Source organism: Rhinoraja longicauda, chromosome 35 (assembly GCF_053455715.1).
Source record: "Rhinoraja longicauda isolate Sanriku21f chromosome 35, sRhiLon1.1, whole genome shotgun sequence".
Lineage (NCBI taxonomy): Eukaryota > Metazoa > Chordata > Chondrichthyes > Rajiformes > Arhynchobatidae > Rhinoraja > Rhinoraja longicauda.
In genome coordinates, this window is record NC_135987.1 from 14,605,467 (window position 1) to 14,631,665 (window position 26,199).

At 46.3% G+C, this 26,199-nt stretch overlaps 1 protein-coding gene across 1 annotated transcript in view; it reads left to right on the top strand.

Moving 5' to 3' along the window:
* The window catches only part of cdh23 (cadherin-related 23), a 694,191-nt gene that overhangs the window by 272,195 nt on the left and 395,797 nt on the right, over positions 1-26,199 (top strand). Inside the window, exon 13 of the mRNA XM_078428607.1 lies at positions 2,681-2,839. Coding sequence (XP_078284733.1) covers positions 2,681-2,839 — 159 coding nt within the window. The remainder of the gene's footprint in view (positions 1-2,680; positions 2,840-26,199) is intronic.

Consider the following 26,199-nt stretch of genomic DNA (forward strand, 5'->3'; position numbering starts at 1 on the left):
GCAGGTCACGGGGAGAAGGTACAAATGCTGGAGTAACTCAGCGGGTCAGGCAGCATCTCTGGAGAGAAGGAATGGGTGACGTTTTGTGTCGAGACCGTAACTCAGCGGGTCAGGCAGCATCTCAGGAGAGAAGGAATGGGTGACGTTTCGGGTTGAGACTGTAACTCAGCAGGTCAAGCAGCATCTCTGGAGAGAAGGAATGGGTGACGTTTCGAGACCCGAAACGTCACCCATTCCTTCTCTCCAGAGATGCTGCCTGACCCCCTGAGTTACTCCAGCATTTTGTGATGCCGCAGAAGAATCTGTCCTCCTTGTTTCTACAGCAGGTAATTTCCCTAGATTGGATTGGCCTGATGCCAAGCTATCTTTCAGCATTCTCTAATATACTTCAGTTTGTCACTATTGTTTGGTTTTCACAGGCTCATACATAAACATGCATGCCTTTGGGTCTCAATTAGGAACAAAGTGCTGTGTATTCACATCCCATTACCAAGGGAGTAATGGAAATCTGCTGTATGATTGAGTAGTTTAGATTCATTTATTAAGATATGTAATTGGAACCAACTGTACATTCTGATGCCAAATGCAAGCGCTTTGCTGACTGCCAGTGTTGCATGTTGTATTTTTGGAAAAGAACACAAATGTAGCTATGTTTCATAATTTGTCCAACTCATGTCTTTTACAGTAAAAGAGTTTAAAACAGTTTTAAAATTCAGCAGAGCCTTGGAGCATTGAGGCAAATTTGTAATTGTGTGTTATGCGTAGACAGTGTTTGGATTGGGCTTCTCCAAATGCCAGAACCGAAGCATAAGTTGAAGAGTTGATGGGTTAGCATCTCATATTTCGCTTGGGCAGCTTACAAACCAGTGGTATGAATATTGATCAGTGTTTGAAGGAACTGCAGATGCTGGTTTAAACCAAAGATAGACACAAAGTGCTGAAGTAACTCAGCGGGCCAGGATAGCGTCAGTGTACAGTGTGATCGCTGGTCGGTGCGGACTCGATGGGCCGAAGGGCCAGTTTCCCGGAATGGCGGGACTGTCGTATGTTGAAAGACTGGAGCGACTAGGCTTGTATACACTGGAATTTAGAAGGATGAGAGGGGATCTTATCGAAACATATAAGATTATTAAGGGGTTGGACACGTTAGAGGCAGGAAACATGTTCCCAATGTTGGGGGAGTCCAGAACCAGGGGCCACAGTTTAAGAATAAGGGGTAGGCCATTTAGAATGGAGATGAAGAAAAATGTTTTCAGTCAGAGAGTTGTAAGTCTGTGGAATTCACTGCTTCAAAAGGCAGTGGAGGCCAATTCTCTGAATGCTTTCAAGAGAGAGCTAGATAGAGCTCTTAAGGATAGCGGAGTCAGGGGGTATGGGGAGAAGGTAGGAACGGGGTACTGATTGAGAATGATCAGCCATGATCACATTGAATGGCGGTGCTGGCTCGAAGGGCCGAATGGCCTACTCCTGCACCTATTGTCTATTGTCTATTTCCGCGCTGTATCTCTAAACTAAACTAAATCAGCCTCATCATAATTTCCTTGTGATACTTACGAACTACAGTTTGAACTTGAACTTGAACTTGAAACCACACTGGAAAACCATTGATAGTCAGGCCTGGCGAAGAAGCTTTGGTTCCAAGTCCTTTGTTGCATTTAAAGGACCTTGTGCTTTTTTGCACTTATGTTGGGGTTATTATTTATTGCATTTTTTAAATGTATGACATGTTATCTAAGTGTATTGTGTTCACATGCCTGTTATGCTGCTGCAAGTAGAAATATCCTTGTTCTGTTGTTGGAGGTTATGACAATTGAGCGACTAGGCTTGTATAAACTGGAATTTAGAAGGATGAGAGGAGATCTTATCGAAACGTATAAGATTATTAAGGGGTTGGACACGTTAGAGGCAGGAAACATGTCTGAAGAAGGGTCTCGACCCGAAACGTCACCCATTCCTTCTCTCCCGAGATGCTGCCTGACCTGCTGAGTTACTCCAGCATTTTGTGAATAAATCAACATGTTCCCAATGTTGAGTCCAGAACAAGGGGCCACAGTTTAAGAATAAGGGATAGGCCATTTAGAACTGAGATGAGGAAGAACTTTTTCAGTCAGAGAGTTGTGAATCTGTGGAATTCTCTGCCTCAGAAGGCAGTGGAGGCCAATTCTCTGAATGCATTCAAGAGAGAGCTGGATAGAGCTCTTAAGGATAGCGGAGTCAGGAGGTATGGGGAGAAGGCAGGAACGGGGTACTGATTGAGAATGATCAGCCATGATCACATTGAATGGCGGTGCTAGCTCAAAGGGCCGAATGGCCTCCTCCTGCACCTATTGTCTATTGTCTATTGAACACGTGTAGGAAGGGACTGCTGATGCCAAAGATCGACACAAAATGCTGGAGTAACTCAGCGGGACAGCCAGCATCTCTGAGTACTGAGCTCAGTTTGAAAAAGGGTCTCGACCCGAAACGTCACCCATTCCTTCTCTCCCGAGATGCTGAGTTACCCCAGCATTTTGTGTCTACCAACAATTGAACACTCTTGACTCTTCTGTCTTGAAGCAGTGTTTGGGGTGGTGGCGATGATGGTGGTTGCTGGGTACCCTGGGTTCCAGAACCTTCACCGAGGTGCAGTTTTGAGTCTGCTCGTTTCTCACTCCCATTTCTTCCTCTGTCCCGCAAACAGCTCTTTGCGAACGAGACCTTCTCTGATCACGTTGGTTTTGCGCGAGTGAAGATTGACCTCGTCAATGAAAATGACAACCGGCCAGTGTTCAGCCAGCCGCTCTACAACGTGAGCTTGTTCGAGAACGCCACAGTGGGAATCATGGTTGTCGATGTCCTTGTAAGTAACACTTACTTTGTTTCCGAGCAGCAAGTTAGGAAATAGTTTTATGTAGAGTGAGATGTGAGGAATGATTTTTTTCCTGAAGAAATGCAGTAAAGTCCTTTAGCAGTTGACCAGAAGCTTAAAAATGTTGTTACCTGGATCTAAAGATGCTGGAATCTTGAGTAGGTTCTTGAGTATGTGCTGGAGTAACTCACTTCTGAAGAAAGGTTCCAACTCGAAACATCACCTATCAATTCCCTCCACGGATGCTGCCTGACCCGCTGAGTTACTCCAGCATATTCTTCCAATGCAGTCCATTTTGTTGGTCATTTGCATGCCTTGATCTGCTTACTACTTTGCCAAGACGTGAGAGAAGGCAATGATTTTGATGAGATGAATTTAACAAAGCGGTGAATTAAATGCAAGGGTCTTTGAATTATGTCTATGACATTTGCCAAGAGACATCAGGGAACCTCTGATATTCCTTGTGAGGTGTTTGGTGCTGCTGCACCTGTGGGTCTATAGAAGAAGCTTTTCTCTTTGTCTTCTTCCAAGAAATAGTGCTCGCTTCCTGTTGAGGTTGGTAATTACTGCAGCTAGAGTAATTCGCTCATTACACAAATTTGTTGATGAAAGGATAATTTCCAATACTCTCCACGAATTTGATATAAGGAAGCAAGAAAGTTCCAAAGATGGGCTGCCGTTGGATCTACAGATGGTCTTAACAAAGACTAATTTTCTGGAATTATACCACACCTGTGAAATCAGACGCATTGGAACTGAATCTAAATCAGGGAACATTGTTGTGTTAATTATGGTCCATTTCAAGAAATTTCTGGTTCAATTAATGGCTGATGTGTGTTGTTTTTTTTAAAAAGGAATACAGAATAGCATGCGACACCTGTTCAAATTATCAGCAGTAAATGTGTGCAATAATTTATGGTACGGCTGATATTTTTAGTGCAGGCTGAGCAGATGTTTTCCTTTATCCAAATAATAGGAAGAAGGAAATAATGAGTTTAGTTTAGAGATACAGTGCGGAAACAGGCCCTTTGGCCCACCGAGCCTGTACTGACCAGCGACCCCTGCACATTAACACGACCCTACATACACTAGGGCCAATTTTACATTTATACCAAGCCAATAAGCCAATTAACCTACAAACCTGTACGTCTTTGGAGTGTGGGAGGAAACTGAAGATCTCGGAGAAAACCCACGCAGGTAATGGGGAGAACGTACAAACTCCGTACAGACAGCACCCTTAGTCAGGATCGAACCCGGGTCTCTGGCGCTGTAAGGCAGTACCTCTATGGCTGCACCACCGTGCCACCCCAGTTGTCTGCAGATGCCACTGCTGTGTGGTTCCATTTTCCTAAGGCTGAACCAGTCTGTTTGCAATTTTATTTTTAACCTACCATGGGGTTTATGAACACCAGTCCACACCTTTACTGTGGTTTCAATGTTCCCCATGATCGCTGAAACATGCACTCTCTCTGTTTTTACCAGCTTTGGTACTTCAGCAGCTTTTGACCGATTTTTGTCATCTTCAACCCTCCATTAAACTCAAACCAGTCCAAAACTCTTGCTTGTACTGTAGCTAACACCAACTCACCCATCCAGCACCATGTATTGAGTCTTCTTCTTCTTAAGCCCTGTGCTCCTCTAGGGAGCATAGGCCATTGACAAATGTCCTCCACCTCACTCGGTTGTTGGCGGTTTTGAGATTTTGATTTTGAGATACAGCACAGAAACAGGCCCTTCGGCCCACCGGGTCAGCGCCGCCCAGCGATCCCCGCACACACTAACACTATCCTACACCCACTAGGGACAATTTTTACATTTGCCCAGCCAGTTAACCTGTATTAACCTGTGCAAAGAACTGGGTTCTTTCGAGATCTCCCCAGTTGAGCCCACTCCCAGACATTTCTGCCTGGACCCCTCTTCTCCAGCTGTTCCTGGAGCAACCTCTTTTCCTTTTTCCTTGGGGGTTGCATTTCAGGGCTTGCCGGGTGATGTTTGTGGCAGGTTTTCTGAGGTTGTGTCCAATCCAACTCCATTTTCTCCTTCGAATTTGTAAGTCAATGGGATCGTGGTTTGTTCTTTTCCACAGGACCACATTGCTTACTTTATATCTCCTCCAGATGTTTAGTATTCTCCTGTCTCGAGTGACCAATATCATTTGAGCAAACTCTGATCTTAAAAACTCGGCCTTAAATCCCACCCTGGCTCTTGTATTTTTATCTCGAAGATTTCTTCCCACACAACAAACCTTTGTACCTCTCCAATTCATAGGAGCAGAATGAGGCCATTCGGCCCATCATGTCTACTCCACCCATTCAATCATGGCTGATCTATCTTCCCCTCTCAACCCCATTCTTCTACCTTCTCCCTATAACCCCAGACACTGTTACTAATCAAGAATCTATCTACCTCTGCCTTAAAATATCCATTCACTTAGTCTCCACAGCCTTCTGTGTCAATGAATTCCACAGATTCGCCACCCTCTGACTAAAGAAATTGCTCCTCATCTCCTTCCGAAAGGAACGTCCTTTAATTCTGAGGCTATGACCTCTGGTCCCAGACTCTCCCACTAGTGGAAACATCCTCTCATCTATCCAGGCCTTTGGCTGATTTCTTCCCTTCAACACTACCAGTGGTAGACATCCCTGGCAGCTGAAGGCATTGCTATGGCCTTCTCTTCTTAAATCTCCCTACTTCTTTGAAGATGCCATTTAAATCCTGCTTTGACTGAGTTGGTTATTTGCACTGATGTCTCCCTCCTTGAATGGCTTGGTGTCACTTTCCTCTTTCAGGCTGAAAATATAGAACTACGGATGCTGGAATCTGAGACAATAGACAATAGACAATAGGTGCAGGAGTAGGCCATTCGGCCCTTCGAGCCAGCACCACCATTCAATGTGATTATGGCTGATCATTCTCAATCAGTACCCCGTTCCTGCCTTCCCCCCATACCCACTGACTCCGCTATCCTTAAGAGCTCTATCTAGCTGTCTCTTGAATGCATTCAGAGAACTGGCCTCCACTGCCTTCTGAGGCAGAGAATTCCACAGATTCACAACTCTCTGACTGAAAAAGTTTTTCGTCATCTCCGTTCTGAATGGCCTACCCCTTATTCTTAAACTGTGGCCCTTGTTCTGGACTCCCCCAACATTGGGAACATGTTTCCTGCCTCTAACGTGTCCAACCCCTTAATAATCTTGTATGTTTCGATAAGATCCCCTCTCATCCTTCTAAATTCCAGTGTATACAAGCCTAGTCGCTCCAGTCTTTCAACATATGACAGTCCCGCCATTCCGGGAATTAACCTAGTAAACCTACGCTGCACGCCCTCAGCGGAGTGCGGAGTTTGTACGTTCATAAGTTGATAAGTGATAGGAGCACAATTTAGCCATTCGGCCCATCAAGTCTACTCTGCCATCCAATCATGGCTGATCTATCATGGCTTCTCTCTCAACCCCATTCTCCTGCCTATAACCCCTGACACCCGTACTAATCGAGAATCTATCAATCTCTGCCTTAAAAATATCCATTGACCTGGCCTCCACAGCCTTCTGTGGTAATGAATTCCACAGATTCACCACGTCTGACTAAAGAAATTCCTCCTCATCTCCTTCCTAAAGGAACGTCTTTTTATACTGAGGCTATGGCCTCTGGTCCTGGACTCTCCCACTAGTGGAAACATCCTCTCCACATCCATTCTATCCAGGCCTTTCACTATTTGGTAAGTTTCAATGAGGTTCTCCCCCCCCCCCCTCCTCCCCCTCCTCCCCCACCCATCCTTCTAAACTACGTTCTTCCTGTGACCGTGTGGGTTTTCTCCGGGTGCTCCGGTTTCCTCCCACTTTCCAAAAACATGCACGTTTGTAGTTTAATTGGCTTCTGTAAATTGCCCCTAGTGTGTAGGATGGAAAACTGAGATAACACAGAACTAGCGAACAGGTGATTAACTGGTGGTGCGGACTCGGTGGGCCGAAGGACCTGTTTCGACACTATCTTTGAACAAAAATTCTGAACTAAAAGTTATAAGGTGAGGATATTGGTGTTTAATCAACCGAAGGGGCTGTTTCTCCATCACCTGTTAAGGTGCTGACATCCATGAGACTAATTTTCATTTCCAAGATCGTTCAGAAAACTTGGGTAGTACCTTACCTCGGCCGTGGGACTTAGCAGCGCGCGGTACGGCCGCGGGGCCTTCCATCGCCCGGCTCGGCCACGGGACGTTTCAGCACCCGGTGCGGCTCGGCCGCGGGGCCTTCAATCGCCCGGCTCGGCCGCGAGACGTTTCAGCGCCCGGCTCGGCCGCGGGGACTCCCATCCCCTTGCGGGGACTGTGCGGGTCGGTCGGGGACGAGCTGTCTGTCCGTGGGCGTGGGGAAGAGAGTGGAAGTTTTGTTGCCTCCATCACAGTGAAGGGGTGTTTGGAGTCACTGTGATGGACGTTTGTGTTGGGGTCATGTGTCTTGTGTTCTTTTTTTTTTTGTGTGACTGCTATGTAATTTTGTTCGGTACCTTGGTACCGAATGACAAATAAAGCTCTGTATTCTGTATTCTGTAGTGTGTGGGGAGCGCAGGTGTGTGGTACCTGCAGATTAACTGGGTCAGAGCTGAATCGGGGAAGTCTACTTTAATGTTTCCACGACTTTTATTGTGAAGAGTTGCAGTGTGTCCCCTCCCAGTCTCATTTCCAGTGAAAATAAAGCCAGCGTGAGTCTCTGTGCCTCCAATCATCTTTGGCTCATTTCCATAAACTCACACCATGGCATCCATGGGTCTGTGGCTGTTTGCTGAAATAAAAACTGCGATCAAACCTTATTCTTATCGAATTACATGGAAATGCAGTCGTGTTTCCAGTCCGGCACCAATGTCCGTGACCACGCTACAGAAGTAACTTCATTGACTTTCGAAACGCTGGGGGATGTGAGGCCGGATAAAACACGAAGCTTCTTCCCTGTTGAAGTGGATGAGTTTTATCCAGTAGCCTTGGGATGTTCCCCAGAGTTTGATGCGATGATTCAATTTAATGATACGTCATTGTCACTTGTACCTAGGTACAGTGAATTTATTTGTTTTTGCATACAATTCATAAGTTCATAAGTGTTCGGAGCGGAATTAGGTCATTCGGCCCATCAAGTCTACTCCGCCATTCAATCATGCTGAACTATCTCTCCCTCCTCACCCCCTTCTCATAATCTCTGACACCCATACTAATCAAGAATCGATCTATCTCTGCTGTAAAAATATCCATTGACTTAGGGTAAGGGGAGAGAGGTTTCGGGGGGATGTGAGAAATAACTTTTTCACCCAGAGGGTGGTTGGAGTCTGGAACTCACTGCCTGGGGTGGTGGTGGAGGCGGGAACACTCACAACGTTTAAGAGGCATTTGGATGGGCGCTTGAAATGCTACAACATTCAGGGCTACGGTCCAAATGCGGGAAAATGGGATTAAAATTAGACTGTGTTTGGTAACGGGCGGCGCGGACACGATGGGCCGAAGGGCCTCTTTCTGTGCTGTAGGACTCTATGACTATGACTCTATGACTTGGCATCTGCAGCCTTCTGCGGCAATAAATACCACAGATTCACAACCCTCTGTTGAAGAAAACGTTAAAACACAGCACGACGATCAGACAAGGGCGTCCAATACAGTGATCACTGTGAGCAATCTAGGAGATTGCTCAACAAACAAAGATTCAACTACTGCTTATTTACAGAATTTTCCTTTGATGTGTTGTTTACTGCAGCCTGCACTAAGCAATTTTCCATCTTCTCGAATGGTCTTACAACAATTATAAATCCTGCACCTCCGAAAGACACGGATGATCACAAACAGCCCGATTCCACCCCGTTTACAAATAAGCAAATGTCCTGTTACCCTTTCAGCCTAATTTTATTGTTTTGTGACTGCCATTTGTCCTTTGAGAACAGCGAACGTAATCTGACTAAAATAGACTGCAGTAAGTTCCAGACATGCATGCTCAGTTTCAACCTTCTTTAAGGCACAGAATTATTATCTCACATGAAGCGGACTTTGAGGATTTCTCGGCATTCTACCTGTCCCTGTCCCTGTCCCCTGCTGTCTTCTTGAAGCTTTGAAATGTATGTTTGACACATCCCAGTGTTTGATACAATGATTAATTATACGTTATTGTCACATGTATTCAGGCACGGTGAAATTGTTTTTGCACATAATTCATGTTCATTAGCGATAGGAGCAGAATGAGACCATTTGGCCCATCTAGTCTACTCTGCCATTCAATCATCCCTGATCTATCTCTCCCTCCTAACCCCACTCTTCTGCCTTCTCTTCATAACCCCTGACACCCATACCAATCAAGAATCTGTCTCTCCATGCCTTAAAAATATCCATTGACTTGGCTTCCACAGCCTTCTGTGGCAATGAATTCCACAGATTCACCACCTTCTTGTCTAAAGAAATTCCTCCTCATCTCCTTTGTGAAGATGTGTCCTTTAATTCTGAGGCTGTGACCTCTGGTCCTAGACTCTCCCACCAGTGGAAACATCCTTGGGGAAATCCAGAACCAGGGGTCACAGCTTAAGGATAAGGGGGAAGTCTTTTAGGACCGAGATGAGAAAACATTTCTTCACACAGAGAGTGGCGAGTCTGTGGAATTCTCTGCCACAGAAGGTAGTTGAGGCCAGTTCATTGGCTATATTTAAGAGGGAGTTAGATGTGGCCCTTGTGGCTAAAGGGATCAGTGGGTATGGAGAGAAGGCAGGTACAGGTTACTGAGCTGGATGATCAGCCATGATCATATTGAATGGTGGTGCAGGCTCGAAGGGCCAAATGGCCTACTCCTGCACCTATTTTCTATGTTTCTATGTTTCTATCCTCTCCACATCCACTCCATCTAGGCCTCCTGCACAATCCAGTAAAATCATACAGCAGACCTCACTTCGGCAATACACAAAGAGTCACCATGTTTCTGGTGCCGACAAAGTTACAAAAGTTCATCGTCCACCTTGTTGACAACAGCGAGCATGAAGGACAGCGTACGCATTAACAGTCTGTGTCTTCATTCCCGTTATAAACTCCTCCTGGCTTAACAACAAAACATCTTAAATAGGAGTAATGCATATTATTATTTACAAGCTCATTTTAAAACACTAATCCCATTTTAGATTTTAAATGATAATTAGTACCACTTTCAGCATCGCTCTCAAGAGTTGAGATCTCATTTAAACCTCTTGTTAGAATACTTACAGCCTCGTAATCATTGCCAGGTGTCCATTATTATCTCTTTTCTATTGCAACAATGGTCTGTAAATTTTGCATCAAAATTGCGCTTCTGTGGCCCGCAAAACAGTGGGAGTTTTGTTTGCTTTTCTGAGGTAGGGGAAGACAGAATTTATTTGTGATTATTTTATAAACAGATGGTTTTGAATTAGGAATTACACACATGATGGCCACATTTGGCAGGTATAATTACCTGAAACAGATGCTCAAAAACTCTCATTGCTCAGCCATTAACAACAATAACGTGGTACCTTCTGATTTCAAATCCAGCAGACCAACAGGGTAAGCTGGTCGACTCCTTCCCAGCTATTAGTTGATAGTTAAGGCGTCAGTTGGAGCTATTGACAATATAACAATGTGCAAGGTAGCATCAGGCATAAGTCACAAAACTATCAAGTCTGTTCCTCTACTTAAAGATGACGACTGATCCATGATCTTGTCCGTTTCCCTGCCTGGTCTCTGTATCCCCTTGGTTCCTGCGACTCCATCAATCTCGATCGTTGTTAGAGTGGCTGGAAGTGGGCTTGAGGGCATCATTGAGAAGCTATACTTGGGAGCCGGTTAGAATCTGGTTTATCTATTGATTGAAGCTTACTCCATGATGGTGGTTCTCTGTCAACTCTTAACACTGTCTGCCATTTCCCAGACAAAGGTCTGTCTCGGGTCATTGCAGCCTCCACTGGGGAAGGATAAATGTATTCTCCCTGTACGAGAGTGCACACAGTAACTGTTTTCCTGCTTTTTTCCTTCTTTGGTTTAGTTTATTATCACGTGTACTGAGGTACAGTGAAAAGCTTTGTTGGTTGCGTTGCTATCCAGTCAGCTGAAAGACTGGGCATTTATTTTATTTCAGTTTAGATTAGACATACAGCGTGGACACAGGCCCTTCGACCCACTGAGTATGTGCCGACCAGTGATCACCCTCTACACTAACAATATCCTACACATTAGGGACAATTTACAGTTTTTCCCGAAAAAACCAATTAGCCTACAAACCTGCTCGTCTTTGGAAAGTTGGAGGAAACGGAGCACATAGAGAAAACCCGCACGGTCACGGGAAGAACGTACAAGCTCCGTACAAACAAGCACCGGTAGTCAGCATTGAACGCAGGTCTCTGACGCTGTGAGGCAGCAACACTACCGCTGCGCCACCGTGCCGCTCCCTTAACAGAAACATGATTACAATCTAGCCGACACACTGCACTGTTCAGACTGACAAAGGGCTCGACCCGAATCGTCACCCATTCCTTCTCTCCAGAGATGCTGCCTGTCCCACTGAGTTACTCCAGCATTTTGTGTCTAACTTCGGTGTAAACCAGCATCTGCAGTTCCTTCCTATGCATTACTTTCATGTCCACTTTGCCTTGCTCATTCTAGTATCTATCCAGCTGACTCTGAAATACTACTATTCCTAACTTCACCATCCCCTCGCTAACAGCTCATTCTTGATATCAACCACTCTTTGTGTGAAAAATATACCCCTCAGACCCCTTTCATCCTCCACTTTTAAACATCTACTTGACCAAGTTGGCCCACTTGGGTTGGGTTTGGTTGGGTCAAAACCTCTCTTGCATTGGTGCAGCACCCTCTCCTACCCCCCTCTCTCCCCCTCCCTTCCCCCCTCCCTTCCCCCCTCCCTTCCCCCCTCCTTCCCCCCTCCCTTCCTCCTCCCTTCCCCCCTCCCTTCCCCCCTCCATTCCCCCTCTTCCCCCTCCCTTCCCCCCTCCCTTCCCCCCTCCCTTCCCCCCCTCCCTTCCCCCCTCCCTTCCCCCTTCCCTTCCCTTCCCCCTCCCTTCCCCCTCCCTTCCCCCCCCGCCCTTCCTCCCTCCCTTCCCCCTTCCCTTCCATCTCCCTTCCCCCCATTCCCCCTCTTCCCCCTCCCTTCCCCCTTCCCTTCCCCCTCCTTTCCCCCTCCCTTCTCCCCTCCATTCCCCCTCTTCCCCCCTCCCTTCCCCCCTCCCTTCCCCCCTCCCTTCCCCCCTCCCTTCCCCCCTCCATTCCCCCTCTTCCCCCTCCCTTCCCCCTCCATTCCCCCTCTTCCCCCTTCCCTTCCCCCTCCCTTCCCCCCCGCCCTTCCCCCTCCCTTCCCCCCCGCCCTTCCCCCCCTCCCTTCCCCTTCCCTTCCCCCTCCATTCCCCCCCTCCCTTCCATCCCTTCCCCCTCCCTTCCCTCCCTTCCCCCCCTCCCTTCCCACCCCCCTTCCCACCCCCCTCCCTCCCTCCCTCTCCCCTCCCCTTCCCCTCCCCCCCACTTCATCACCCTCAACCCCCCTTATCCTCCCTCTTCCCCTCCCCCCCTACCTCCACTCCCCTCCCCCCCTCCCCCCCCCCCCCCTTGGAGATAGATTTAAACTTTAAAATGTTAATAACTTTAAAAATATAACACCGATTTCAATTAAACCTCTTCAATTAGCATCAAAGGGACGACGGTGAGTAAGGTGGGCCTAAAATTGTCGGGCTATCGTGTACCGTTTTGGCTGTAGTTCAGGAACAAACAAACGAACAAACGAGTTTTATTATATAGATATCATGGGAGCCAGACAATGGCTATCTGCCCTATTGATGGCTCATAATTTTATCTAAAACATAGCACAAAAAGTAAGGAAATTTGTGTTTGGTAGATTATTTCTTTGTTGTAACAATGCTTCTTGGCAATAAATCTTATACCGTTGGAAAGCCTGTTTATTTCCCTTTTAAATGGTGCCACATTTGTAAGGAACATGCATTTGTGGGATGAGCAGCAGAGCTGAGTATATGGGTTGCGCCCATGAAAAATTTGCCAAATCTTCTCTGCCAATGCTAAACAGCTTATTCTGCTGTTGCTATTGACTCTTGTTTTGAGCTTCTGGTACCCCCAGGTGCTGACAATCAGGTGCCTGATTGGCACCTGATTGGCAGCATCTGTGAGCATGGGCCCTGCTACAGTGGTCAGTAGGTGTCTGCTCCAAGAATCGGCATGCCACGTTTGACTGATCTGGATAGGACCCGTGCGATAGGGCAACTTCAAGCTGGTGTTCCGCAAAACCATGTTGCGGCATTATTTGGAGTGAGCCCTCCAAAGTGAAGGCCAAGTTCCATATAACGGGGGATGTCAGAGACAGGCCGCGAAGTGAGCGTCCCAAGAAGACGACACCCGAAGAAGACCGTTTCCTCACCCTGTCAGCACTTAGGAACCGTAGGCTGTCTTCTACAGATTTGCAGTCAAGGTTTGCAGGACGATATGGCCGACGGCTCTCTGCCCAGACAATTCGGAACAGACTGCACGCAGCCGATCTCCGGTCTCATAGGGCTGCCAGGAGGCCTGCCATGACTGCCCTTCACCGTCAGGCCCGTTTGCGCTGGTGTCGGCAACACGTGCACTGGAACCTGAACATACGGAGGAACGTTATGTTCAGCGATGAGTCCAGATTCTGCCTACGGCAGTTGGATCATAGGGTCAAAGTGTGGAGAAGACGCGGAGAACGCTATGCTGATTGCTGCACCGATAGAGTAACATCTTTTGGTGGAGGCAGTGTGATGGTGTGGGGCGGCATCTCCCTCACTGGAAAAACGAGGCTTGTCATCATTGGAGGCAATCTCAACGCAGAGAGATATCGAGATGAGATTCTGCAACCAGTGGCAATCCCATATCTCCACAGTCTGGGACCGAACTCTATCCTCCAAGATGACCTCCAATGCTCGCCCCCACAGAGCAGGGTTTCTCAGAGACTACCTCCAGAATTTGGGAGTGGAGAGGATGGAATGGCCTGCCAGCAGTCCTGACCTCAACCCCATTGAACACTTGTGGGATCAGCTTGGGCGTGCTGTTCGTGCCAGAGAGACCAACACAACCACGTTGGCTGACTTGCGATAAATGCTGGTTGAAGAATGGGATGCCATCCCACAACAGTGTGTGACCAGGCTGGTGACCAGCATGAGGAGGAGGTGCCAGGCTGTTGTGGCTGTGTATGGTTCTTCCACACGCTACTGAGGCTCCTGTTTATTAAATGAATAAATTGTTAAATTGCCAATATGTCTTGTTTCTTCAGACTTCAATCATCCAATCCACCAAACAACACCGAACAAGAGTCAATGGCAGAATAAGCTGTTTGACATTGGCAGAGAAGATTTGGCAGATTTTTCATGGGCGCAACCCACATACTCAGCTCTGCTGCTCATCCCACAAATGCATGTTCCTTACAAATGTGGCACCATTTAAAAGGGAAATAAACAGGCTTTCCAACGGTATAAGATTTATTGCCAAGAAGCATTGTTACAACAAAGAAATAATCTACCAAACACAAATTTCCTTACTTTTTGTGCTATGTTTATGCCTATCATGTTACCTCTCAGCATCCTTTTGCTTGGCAAAAACTGACCCAGTATATCCTTAAACGGCAATCCCTCCAATCCAGGCATTGTGCTCCAAGTGGAGTTAGGATTTCTCCGTCTATTCTGACAGATCCGTCTCTTTACCACACCAATGATTTTGTTTGAACAGCAGTGTTTCATTTTATTTCTCCTACTTCTGAGTGAGTCTGCCTGCTTTTTTAAGAAGAGGGTATTTCATCTTTTATGCCAACAGTCACAGGAGACAACAGGATGGCTTTCAGAGTAACATGGAATAAAATGTTCATCCTCCTCAACAGACCCGTTAAAATTGAAATAATTTAAACAGCTTTTTTCTTGCCCATCCCCCCCCCATCATCTCCCCCCCATCCCCCCCCCCACCCCCCACCCCCATCCTCCCCCCCATCTCCCCCCCCCATCCTCCCCCCCATCTCCCCCCCCCCATCTCCCCCCCCATCTCCCCCCCCCATCTCCCCCCCCCCATCTCCCCCCCCCATCTCCCCCCCCATCTCCCCCCCCCCATCTCCCCCCATCTCCCCCCCCCCATCTCCCCCCATCTCCCCCCCATCCCCCCCCCATCTCCCCCCCCATCCCCCCCCCATCTCCCCCCATCTCCCCCCATCTCCCCCCCCATCTTCCCCCCCATCCCCCCCCCATCTCCCCCCCCATCCCATCCCCATCTCCCCCCCCATCCCATCCCCCCATAATCACCCTCTATTGTACCACCAGCAGTGTTAAATCTGATCACTAATGAACTGCTTGCTGATAAAGCTTTTGTCAAAGTACCCTGATTGAATTTGATCAGGAGTTGATCGCACAAATTTCCAATCGGTAAAAATTTCTGCTCGTGTTCCCACTTTGAAGTGGAAATCTAATTTTGCAATGAAGTGGATTAAGCCTTAAATCCCAGCCTGTGACCTTGAACGATTAGGTAACTTTGAACATGGTTTGGTTACTTCAGTGCCTCCTGCAACGCTGGTTTCAGAGACAATCACAGCTATGTTGGGTTTCTCCAGCTAATCTTTTATAAGTTTGACCTTACCTTCAAGATTGTCGCTCCTAGTATAAATAAGGTTCAGATCAATTTTAACACAGTATGCACTGACTGTGATATTATACGGTTGCTTTGCACATAATGATCAAATCCCCCTGGCTAATATTTTTGTCCAACTAACCCATCTTGGAGAAAGTACTCTCACTGAAAGAGCGGAGAAAGAAATGGTTTGTAGACATGAAACATTTTATTAACCGCCCTCTCTGCCTCTCCTTGTATTGCATTCAGTTTTGCCTTTCTGATAATAATGGCTATTATTGGAGTGAAACAGGCCCTCAGCCCTCGACTACTTGCTCCAGACCTTGACTACATCAAACACCAAGTTAGTTATTATATAATTACATTATTCCAGGGCATCATTGTGGCGCAGCGGTAGAGTTGCTGCCTTACAGCTGCAGAAACACTGGTTCAATCCTGAAGTGCTGTCTGCACAGAGTTTGTACGTTCTCCCCATGGCCACGTTGTGTTTTCTCCAGGTGCTCCAGTTTCCTCACACACTCCAAAAACTACAGTTTTATCGGTTAATTAGCTTTGGTAAAATTGTAAATTGTCCCTCGTATGTAGGATAGTGTTAGTGTACAGGGTAATCGCTGGTCAGCACGGACTCAGTGGGCCGAAGGAACTGTTTCCACGCTGTATCTCTTAAAACTTTTTTTTTTAATTGGCTTTTGAAAATTGTCCCTGGGGGGCAATTTTTATTGATGCATAGGTAGGTGTTCTGGCTCCTGACTCAGTGGGACAGGCAGCATCTCTGGAGAGAAGGAATGGGTGACGTTTTGGGTCGAGGTCAGAAGAAGGGTCTCGTCCCAAAACGTCACCCATTCCTCTCTCCAGAGATGCTACGTGTGCTGCTGAGTTACTCCAGCATTTTGTGTCCGTCCGTGTACCTGTCTGATTGCTTCTGATGTGACTAACTTTGTTTCGTTCCATTGGCGTCTCTGGTTTTAAAGAAAAGTGCAAACACCAGCAAAGCTGTGAGTTGGCATGCATTATCATTCCAACAGCACCAGAGGTGTTAGCCAAACAAGATTTTATTTTCTCTTTAATAAAACCAAGATGGGTCACCTTCTGTTTAAGTTAATTGATAACTACAGATGGTACAATGTATAGCTTGGAGTCAAATAGTCCAAACACACAGGAGTTTCTTCTGGAGAACAACAAAAGCGTTTCATTTCAGTTTACAACACCTGGCCAAGCAGATGGAAAGATTCAAGAGGGAAAATTAATTGTTTTTCAAGTAGGACAGAGTTCTGCTGCCATTGTACTACCTGTACATTTTTCAGAGAGATGTACAGCACAGAAATGGGCTGAAGAAGGGTCTCGACCCGAAACGTCACCCATTCCTTCTCTCCAGAGATGCTGCCTGTCCTGCTGAGTTACTCCACCATTTTGTGTCCATCTACAGTTCTTTCCTTTTTTTTTTTTCTTCTTTTTTTAAAATTAAAATTTTTTTTTTAAAGCATATGTACAAATAATAATAAACGACAAACTGGTTATAGAATTCTTACATAGCTTCAATTTTTCAATTTTTAAAGAAAAAATAAAGATGAAAAGAGATTGAAAAAAATGACTATAAACTAATAGAGAGAAAGCAAAGAAAAAAGAGAACCACAAATATAAAGATTATGGGGATAGATCCGGGAGATGATGAGTATAATTGTACATCCAACCCTAAACTCAAGTTTTAACTTTAGTTTTAAATTTTAGTTTTGTGTCAAACCCATTTACTTTTTTAAAAATTCAATAAATGGAGACCCTACAATTCTTTCCTACACAGAAATGGGCCCTACTGCACACTGATTCCATGCTGACCTTTTTGCCCACACACTTGTCCGCATTATTGCAACACACTTGTCCGCATTATTGTCATGAGTGTTTTATTGTCATATGTCCCGAAATGGAACAACAAAGTCCTTACTTTCGACAGCACCACAGATATGGAAACATCGTACACAACATAATTAACAACAATGGAAGCGTAATATCTAAAAACAAAAGAAACAATATAATGCAGAGACAGAAACAAAGTCCCAAGTCCCTCGTTCAATCGAGGCAGCTGGTAGTTCACAGTTCAGTTGATGTTTGGTGTGATTAAGAGCCTGATGTTGGGAAGAAGCTGTTCTTGAACCTGCACGTTACAGTTTTCAGTCCCCTGTGGCTTCTTCCTGATGGCAGGAGTGAAATGAGAGCATGGCCAAGTTGGTGTGGGTCCTCGATGATGCTGTCTGCCTCGAGAGTATCCCTGGCATTTCCTGTTTTTATTTCAGATTTCCAGCATCTGCATTTTAATTTTGCTTCTCAATTGCATTCATGCCTGCCCATTAATATTGTTTCTGCGTGTGCATCTGCGATGCGGATTAATTTTTCACCCCTGCATAAAGTAATGATGCATTACTTAATTACGCTCTGCAAGCCTTTGGGCAAATGTATGGTAGGCCATTATTTTCAAAATGTCATTTGCATTTCCCTTCAGGACTTGGTCAATGACAAAAAAGATAAATTAGGCAGGAGGTTGAACACTGGAGTGGGTTTGCATCGCGGAGGCTGTGATTATTTGTACACAACCAACCTGCAGTCGGAATGGCATTAATTTGCGCTGGGCTATAGTGTGTGCGGTTTGCTTAAAACTGACGACTTGGACTCGTGACTAGGTTAATTCCCGGAATGGCGGGACTATCATATGTTGAAAGACTGGAGCGACTAGGCTTGTATACACTGGAATTTAGAAGGATGAGAGGAGATCTTATCGAAACGTATAAGATTATTAAGGGGTTGGACACGTTAGAGGCAGGAAACATGTTCCCAATGTTGGGGGAGTCCACAACAAGGGGCCACAGTTTAAGAATAAGGGGTAGGCCATTTAGAACTGAGATGAGGAAAAACTTTTTCAGTCAGAGAGTTGTAAATCTGTGGAATTCTCTGCCTCAGAAGGCAGTGGAGGCCAATTCTCTGAATGCATTCAAGAGAGAGCTAGATAGAGCTCTTAAGGATAGCGGAGTCAGGGGGTATGGGGAGAAGGCAGGAACGGGGTACTGATTGAGAATGATCAGCCATGATCACATTGAATGGCGGTGCTGGCTCGAAGGGCCGAATGGCCTCCTCCTGCACCTATTGTCTATTGTGAGAGGAGAGCACGTCTGTCCCACCACTCATTCTGGTCATGGAGTATAGTTTAGTTTAGTCTAGAGATACAGTGCGGAAGCAGGCCCTATGGCCCATCGAGTTTGCATCGACCAGCGATCCCCCGCATATTAACACTACCCTACAAACACTAGGGACAATTTACATTTCTACCAAGCCAAGTAACCTACATGCCTGTACGCCTTTGGAGTGTGGGAGGAAACTGAACATAGAAACATAGAAAATAGGTGCAGGAGTAGGCCATTCGGCCCTTCGAGCCTGCACCGCCATTCAATATGATCATGGCTGATCATCCAACTCAGTATCCCGTACCTGCCTTCTCTCCATACCCCCTGATCCCTTTAGCCACAAGGGCCACATCTAACTCCCTCTTAAATATAGCCAATGAACTGGCCTCAACTACCTTCTGTGGCAGAGAATTCCACAGATTCACCACTCTCTGTGTGAAAAAAAACTTTCTCATCTCGGTCCTAAAAGACTTCCCCCTTATCCTTAAACTGTGACCCCTTGTTCTGGACTTCCCCAACATCGGGAACAATCTTCCTGCATCTAGCCTGTCCAATCCCTTAAGAATTTTGTAAGTTTCTATAAGATCTCCCCTCAATCTTCTAAATTCCAGCGAGTACAAGCCGAGTCTATCCAGTCTTTCTTCACATGAAAGTCCTGCCATCCCAGGAATCAATCTGGTGAACCTTCTCTGTATTCCCTCTATGGCAAGAATGTCTTTCCTCAGATTAGGAGTCCAAAACTGTACGCAATACTCCAGGTGTGGTCTCACTAATGCCCTGTACAACTGCAGCAGAACCTCCCTGCTCCTATACTCAAATCCCCTCGCTATGAATGCCAACATACCATTCGCTTTCTTCACTGCCTGCTGCACCTGCATGCCTGCTTTCAACATCCTGGAGAAAACCTACGCAGTCACGGGGAGAACATAAAATTCCCCACAGACAGCACCGTAGTCAGGATCGAACCCGGGTCTCTGGCGCTGTAAGAGAGTAGCTCTACCACTGACACACCGCGCCGCCCTGTTGGACACTGTTTGTTCAAATGATTACTGGCTCAATTTGTACTCTTCCATGTTTGAAGGTGATCTCAGCACTTGTGTAGAGTTGGTCTCTTGAAGATCTGTACCTTTGCAATTTAAAGTTGTGCTGTCTTTGATGGATTCTCTCTGATCTCCCAGATCACACGGTAGCTGGGTTCTGGAATTGTATTGCGAATGAATACCTTTGATGCTGGAATAGTATAGAGTGCACGTATACCTTTGGTGGGATGTGTAAGAAGGAAGTGCAGGTGCTGGTTTACACCGAAGGTAGACTCGGAATGCTGGAGTAACTCCACGGGTCAGGCAGCATCTCTGGGGCTAAAGAGTAGACTCGGGTCTGATGAAGGGTCTCGACCCGAAACGTCACCTATTCCTTTTCTCCAGAGATGCTGCTTGATCCAATGAGTTACTCCATCATTTGGTGTCATCAACCTTGCGTAGGATTTGACTTTTCATGTACTGTTGTGTCAGCCTCTGCTGTTGGTTGAGTGTTAAAACATGTTTGATGCGATGCTCTTTTCTCATTACCTCCAGCAATGTAGGAGCTACATCCAAAGTGCCTAACCCACTAACCCGTTGTTCCATCAACCCAAACTCCCACTGCATAGTTACTGCTATACAAACTACAGTGTACAGCTTGTCAAGCAGTTAGAAACAGAAATATAGAAGAAATATACAATTATCCTGAAGAAGGGTCTCGACCCGAAACATCACCCATTCCTTCTCTCCTGAGATGCTGCCTGACCCGCTGAGTTACTCCAGCATTTGGTGATACCTTAGAAGTATAGAAAATAGGTGCAGGAGTAGGCCCTTTGACCCATCGATCATCCAGAATCAGTACCCCGTTCCTGCTATCTCCCCTATAGGGCGGCACGGTAGCGCAGCGGTAGAGTTGCTGCTTTACAGCGAATGCAGCGCCGGAGACTCAGGTTCGATCCTGACTATGGGTGCTGCACTGTAAGGAGTTTGTACGTTCTCCCCGTGACCTGCGTGGGTTTTCTCCGAGATCTTCGGTTTCCTCCCACACTCCAAAGACGTACAGGTATGTAGGTTAATTGGCTGGGTAAATGTAAATGTAAAAATTGTCCCTAGTGGGTGTAGGATAGTGTTAATGTACGGGGATCACTGGGCGGCACGGACTTGGAGGGCCGAAAAGGCCTGTTTCCGGCTGTATATATATGATATGATATGATATGATGATCCCTTGATTCTGTTAGCCCCAAGAGCTATATCCAACTCTCTCTTGAATACATCCAGTGAATTGGCCTTCACTGCCTTCTGTGGCAGAGAATTCCACAGATTCACAACTCTCTGGGTGAAAACGTTTTTCCTCAGTCCTAAATGGCCTAGCCCTTATTCTTCAACTGTTATTTGGATGCACAAGGTCACGTTGGCTCTGTACTTGATTTGTCAACATATTTTGCATGACGTGGTACCAATCGCGTTCGGAGAGATACCATCTTTAATTGCACCAGAAGCAATTGTAATGTACAACATTATCTCTTGGAAACAGAAAAGTGATTATTTGCCATCAGCAGCTAAAGAGGGTGGGTAATTTGTGGTGATTGACTGGAGTACTTCTCAGGAACCACGCCGTCTGCTCGGCTTTGATGATTGACACAACCGTGGCTAAATTTGTTTCAGTTGTGTGCAGTCAGCAGAAGTCTGAAGTGACCTTGTTCCAACAAGCTTATCAACGCCTATTTATCCAACCCCCCACATTAATGCAGCCAAATGTCCACAGGCACTTTGTGAAGCATTGTCACCATTTGACATGAACACACCTTTGTAATTAGTAGAGCTGGAAGTTAATCAAAGAACTTCTATGAGGTGTCTCAAAGTAGGACAATGAGGTGGAGTGGTTTGGAGGTCAGTTTCCAGAGTGGAGATTCCTAGCAGTCATAGAATCACACAGCATGGAAACAGGCCCTTCAGCCCATCTTGCCCATGCCGACTTTAGATAGTTCCTCTGTCCCTCTCTTCCCCTCCCCCTTCCCAGTTCTCCCTCTATCTTCCTATATCCTTCCTTTGTCCCGCCCCCCTGACATCAGTCTGAAGAAGGGTCTCGACCCGAAACTTCACCCACACCTTCTCTCCTGAGATGCTGCCTGACCTGCTGAGTTACACCAGCATTTTGTGAATAAATACCTTTGATTTGTACCAGCATCTGCAGTTATTTTCTTACACTAACATGCCCCATCTAAGCTAGTTCCATTTGCCTGTATTTGGCCAATATCCCTCTAAACTTTTCTTATCCACGTGTCTGTCCAGGTGACTTTTAAATGCTGTTAAAGTACCTGTCTTAACTACCTCCTTTGGCACCTCGTTCCATATATGCACCACCCTTTGTGCTCAAACCCTCAGGATATCCAGTTTAGTTTAGAGATACAGCACGGAAACAGGCCCCTTGGCCAACTGAGTCCATGCCGATCAGCGATCCCTGATAATAGCACTTTCAAGCACACACTAGGCACAATTTTCAATTATACCAAGCCAATTAACTCACAAAACTGTATGTCTTTAGAGTGTGGGAGGAAATCAAAAATCTTGGAGTAAAAAGATGCAAGTCACGGGGAGAACAGCAAATTCCACAATATCAGGCTGTCTTAAGATATCTTATCAATAATTGTTACATAAAATGGTGCATAAATACAAGGAATGCTAAGCCAAACTGTCCTTCGTCGGGTAAATATTTTCTGGATGTCAAAACTAGTGCAGTCAGAGGCAGAGTCTGGTCTGGTACATTATTTGTCACAGGTAACGAGGTACAATGAAACTCATTTTTGTATACAGTTCAGTACAAGTATCACTTTGCATAAGCACTTAGATGCATCTTAGATAAGCATCTCAGATATAGTACAGATGTATAGCAGTAGTACACTGAGACAGTATACAGGGTTGCCAGTTTCAAGTCCCAGTTGTTGTAAGTGCTGTGATCTTGATCTGACCATGAAGGTCTGTTGTCCTGGCAGTGTTGCAAGGTCGGCCTGGCCAGGCGTAGCCATTGGTGTCCTCCACTGCTGCAGGCCATGTGCGGTCCGCGTGCTAGGCCTCTTGGAGCAGATCCAACAGTCACCTCCGTGTGTTGTGATATGGCTCGGAACACTGTAAGTTTACAGGAGACCCTCCCCAACAAGGCCCAGTTGAAAAACCTGGAGCTTTCTGTTGGTAAGATCGTCAAACAAGGCACTGCTTCAGAGAACAAAACCTGTTGTCCGAATGGGGAAAGGGAGAAGGTGGGGGTGGGTTGGATGCTTGCACTGGGGGTTTCACAGGAGAGATCTATTGTGGACACCAGCAGGGGAGGGTCAGTGTGGTTGTCCCCTGGTGAAGGAGGGTAGAACATGGCTTGGATAGAGCGGAGGTGGAGAGGATGTTTCCACAAGTGGGAGATCTAGAACCAGAGGTCATAGCCCCAGAATTAAAGGACGTACCTCTGGGAAGGACAATAGACAATAGACAATAGATGCAGGAGGAGGCCATTCGGCCCTTCGAGCCAGCACCACCATTCAATGTGATCATGGCTGATCATTCTCAATCATTACCCCATTCCTGCCTTCTCCCCATACCCCCTGACTCCGCTATCCTTAAGAGCTCTATCTAGCTCTCTCTTGAATGCATTCAGAGAATTGGCCTCCACTGCCTTCTGAGGCAGAGAATTCCACAGATTCACAGCTCTCTGACTGAAAATGTTTTTCCTCATCTCAGTTCTAAATGGCCTACCCCTTATTCTTAAACTGTGGCCCCTTGTTCTGGACTCCCCCAACATTGGGAACATGTTTCCTGCCTCTAACGTGTCCAATCCCTTAATAATCCTATACGTTTCGATAAGATCTCCTCTCATCCTTCTAAAGGAGACGAGGAAGAATTTCTTTAGTCAGAGGGTGGTGATTCTGTGGAATTCTTTGCCACACAAGGCTGTGGAGACCAAGTCAATGGATATTTTTAAGGCAGAGATACTGTAGATAGATTCTTGATTAGTACGGGTGGCAGGGGTTATGGGGAGAAGGTAGGAGAATGGGGTTGAGAGAAAGAGATTGATCAGCCATGACAGAGAAGACTTGATGGATCGAATGGCCTAATTATTCTCCTATCCCTTATGACCTCATGACTTAACAAGCATTACAAATGTTTGCTTTGCCATTGTTGAGCAGACCACAGTGTTGGCAGTAGTGGGACTCTCGCTTAGAGCTGTGTTATTGTATCATTGGAAGAACAAAGAGGATTGATAGATATGTTGCCAAATATAACCCAGTGAATGATTTGATCTCCACAAGAAACTGTGGTCACCTGTTTTAACTATAGGCAGGAAAAATTCTCAACAAAGACTAGAACAATGAGGTTGAGGGCCAATTAGCCTTTTCAAGTACTTGCCATTTACTTGCAATTACAAAATCAATGCAAAGCAGCTTAACTAGCCCAGTTGGATTGGGAAATCTCCTCCTGAATTGATCGTTGGGATGCGAGAGGATCATGATGGAAATTGAGGTTGATCCATGGTGTTTGACTGACCGCGTGCAGTTCTTTCTGCTTCCCGGAGAGAGTCAGATGGTTCGGGTGAATTGTGGAGCCAAGTTGGGAGTGGACCAAGGCATTGTCTCCTGCCGTTTCTCTCCGACTGTTTCTTCGTTCTGTGCAAGACATTTTTACTTAACATTTTGTTTTGGAGAAATGGCCATTGGCATGCTGCGGAAGGTGACTGTACAGATGGGAACAGTAGGCAGCAGGGGATTGATAACTGGAGGTGGTCAAAGGTAACCTAGAATTACAAAGGTTGGGAAATGGGTCTTGGTCATGAGTGCCAGCTGGTAACCTCAGACTGGCACGGCACCTGCCCTGCTGTTAACCACCTGTACCTGCAGCAAGCGGTGAATGCAGCACAGGCTCGTCACTTACTTCCATCCACACCATTTTCATGATGCATTTCATCAGGAAGGCTGGAGCTAGTGCCAAGGATGTCCGTCACCCTGGCCATTCCCTTCACTCTCCTCTGCCTTATAGACAATAGACAATAGGTGCAGGAGGAGGCCATTTGGCCCTTCGAGCCAGCACCGCCATTGAATGTGATCGTGGCTGATCATTCTCAATCAGTGCCCCGTTCCTGCCTTCTCCCCATACCCCCTGACTCCGCTATCCTTAAGAGCTCTATCTAGCTCTCTCTTGAATGCATTCAGAGAATTGGCCTCCACTGCCTTCTGAGGCAGAGAATTCCACAGATTCACAACTCTCTGACTGAAAAAGTTTTTCCTCATCTCAGTTCTAAATGGCCTACCCCTTATTCTTAAACTGTGGCCCCTGGTTCTGGACTCCCCCAACATTGGGAACGTGTTTCCTGCCTCTAACGTGTCCAACCCCTTAATAATCTTATACGTTTCGATAAGATCATATCATATATATATACAGCCGGAAACAGGCCTTTTCGGCCCTCCAAGTCCGTGCCGCCCAGCGATCCCCATACATTAACACTATCCTACACCCACTAGGGACAATTTTTTTAATTTTTTTTTTACATTTACCCAGCCAATTAACCTACATACCCGTATGTCTTTGGAGTGTGGGAGGAAACCGAAGATCTCGGAGAAAACCCACGCAGGTCACGGGGAGGACGTACAAACTCCTTACAGTGCAGCACCCGTAGTCAGGATCGAACCTGAGTCTCCGGCGCTGCATTCGCTGTAAAGCAGCAACTCTACCGCTGCGCTACCTACCGATGAGATCTCCTCTCATCCTTCTAAATTCCAGTGTATACAAGCCTAGTCGCTCCAGTCTTTCAACATACGACAGTCCCGCCATTCTGGGAATTAACCTAGTAAATCTACGCTGCACGCCCTCAATAGCAGGGCGAAGGTACAGAAGATACAGAAGCTTGAAAAGGGCGCTGCCAAAGTTACAAAGACGATGAAAGGATGTTTCCCCAGAGAAGGAGTTAGAACCAACAGGCATAATCTCAGAATAAAGGTGCTCCCATTTAAGATGAGGTTTGGAGGGAATTCTCCTTTGTATAATGAATCTTAACCTCTGCCCCACTCCCCTCCTCACCCCCCAAGCAAAAAGTTTTAGGATGACTCACTGAACATATTCAAAGCTGAGAGAAGTATTTGAACTATGTTGGAGCTGAGGGGGCAGAAAGGCAGAGCTGAGGCCAAACTCAAACCAGCCATGATCTTCTTGATAGTGGAGCGGGCTTGAAGGTTTGTCTGGCCTATTTCATTTTCTTTTGTTCTTTATGTTGTCTGCTATAATGTCATTGAAATATAACCAAGCCCAGTAATGTGGCAGTATATTTCGAAGGTAGACACAAAACGCTGGAGTAACTCAGCGGGTCAGGCAGCATCTCTGGAGAGAAGGAATGGGTGACGTTTCGGGTCGTGAACTTTCTTCAGACTGATGTCAGGGGAGGGGACGGGACAAAGGGGGGATGTAATAGGAGACGGGAAGACTAGTGGGAGAACTGGGAAGGGGAAAGAGAGGGACAGAGGAACTGTATTTGGTTCCTACATCAGTGCTGTGGAAGCGATTGAGTAGATC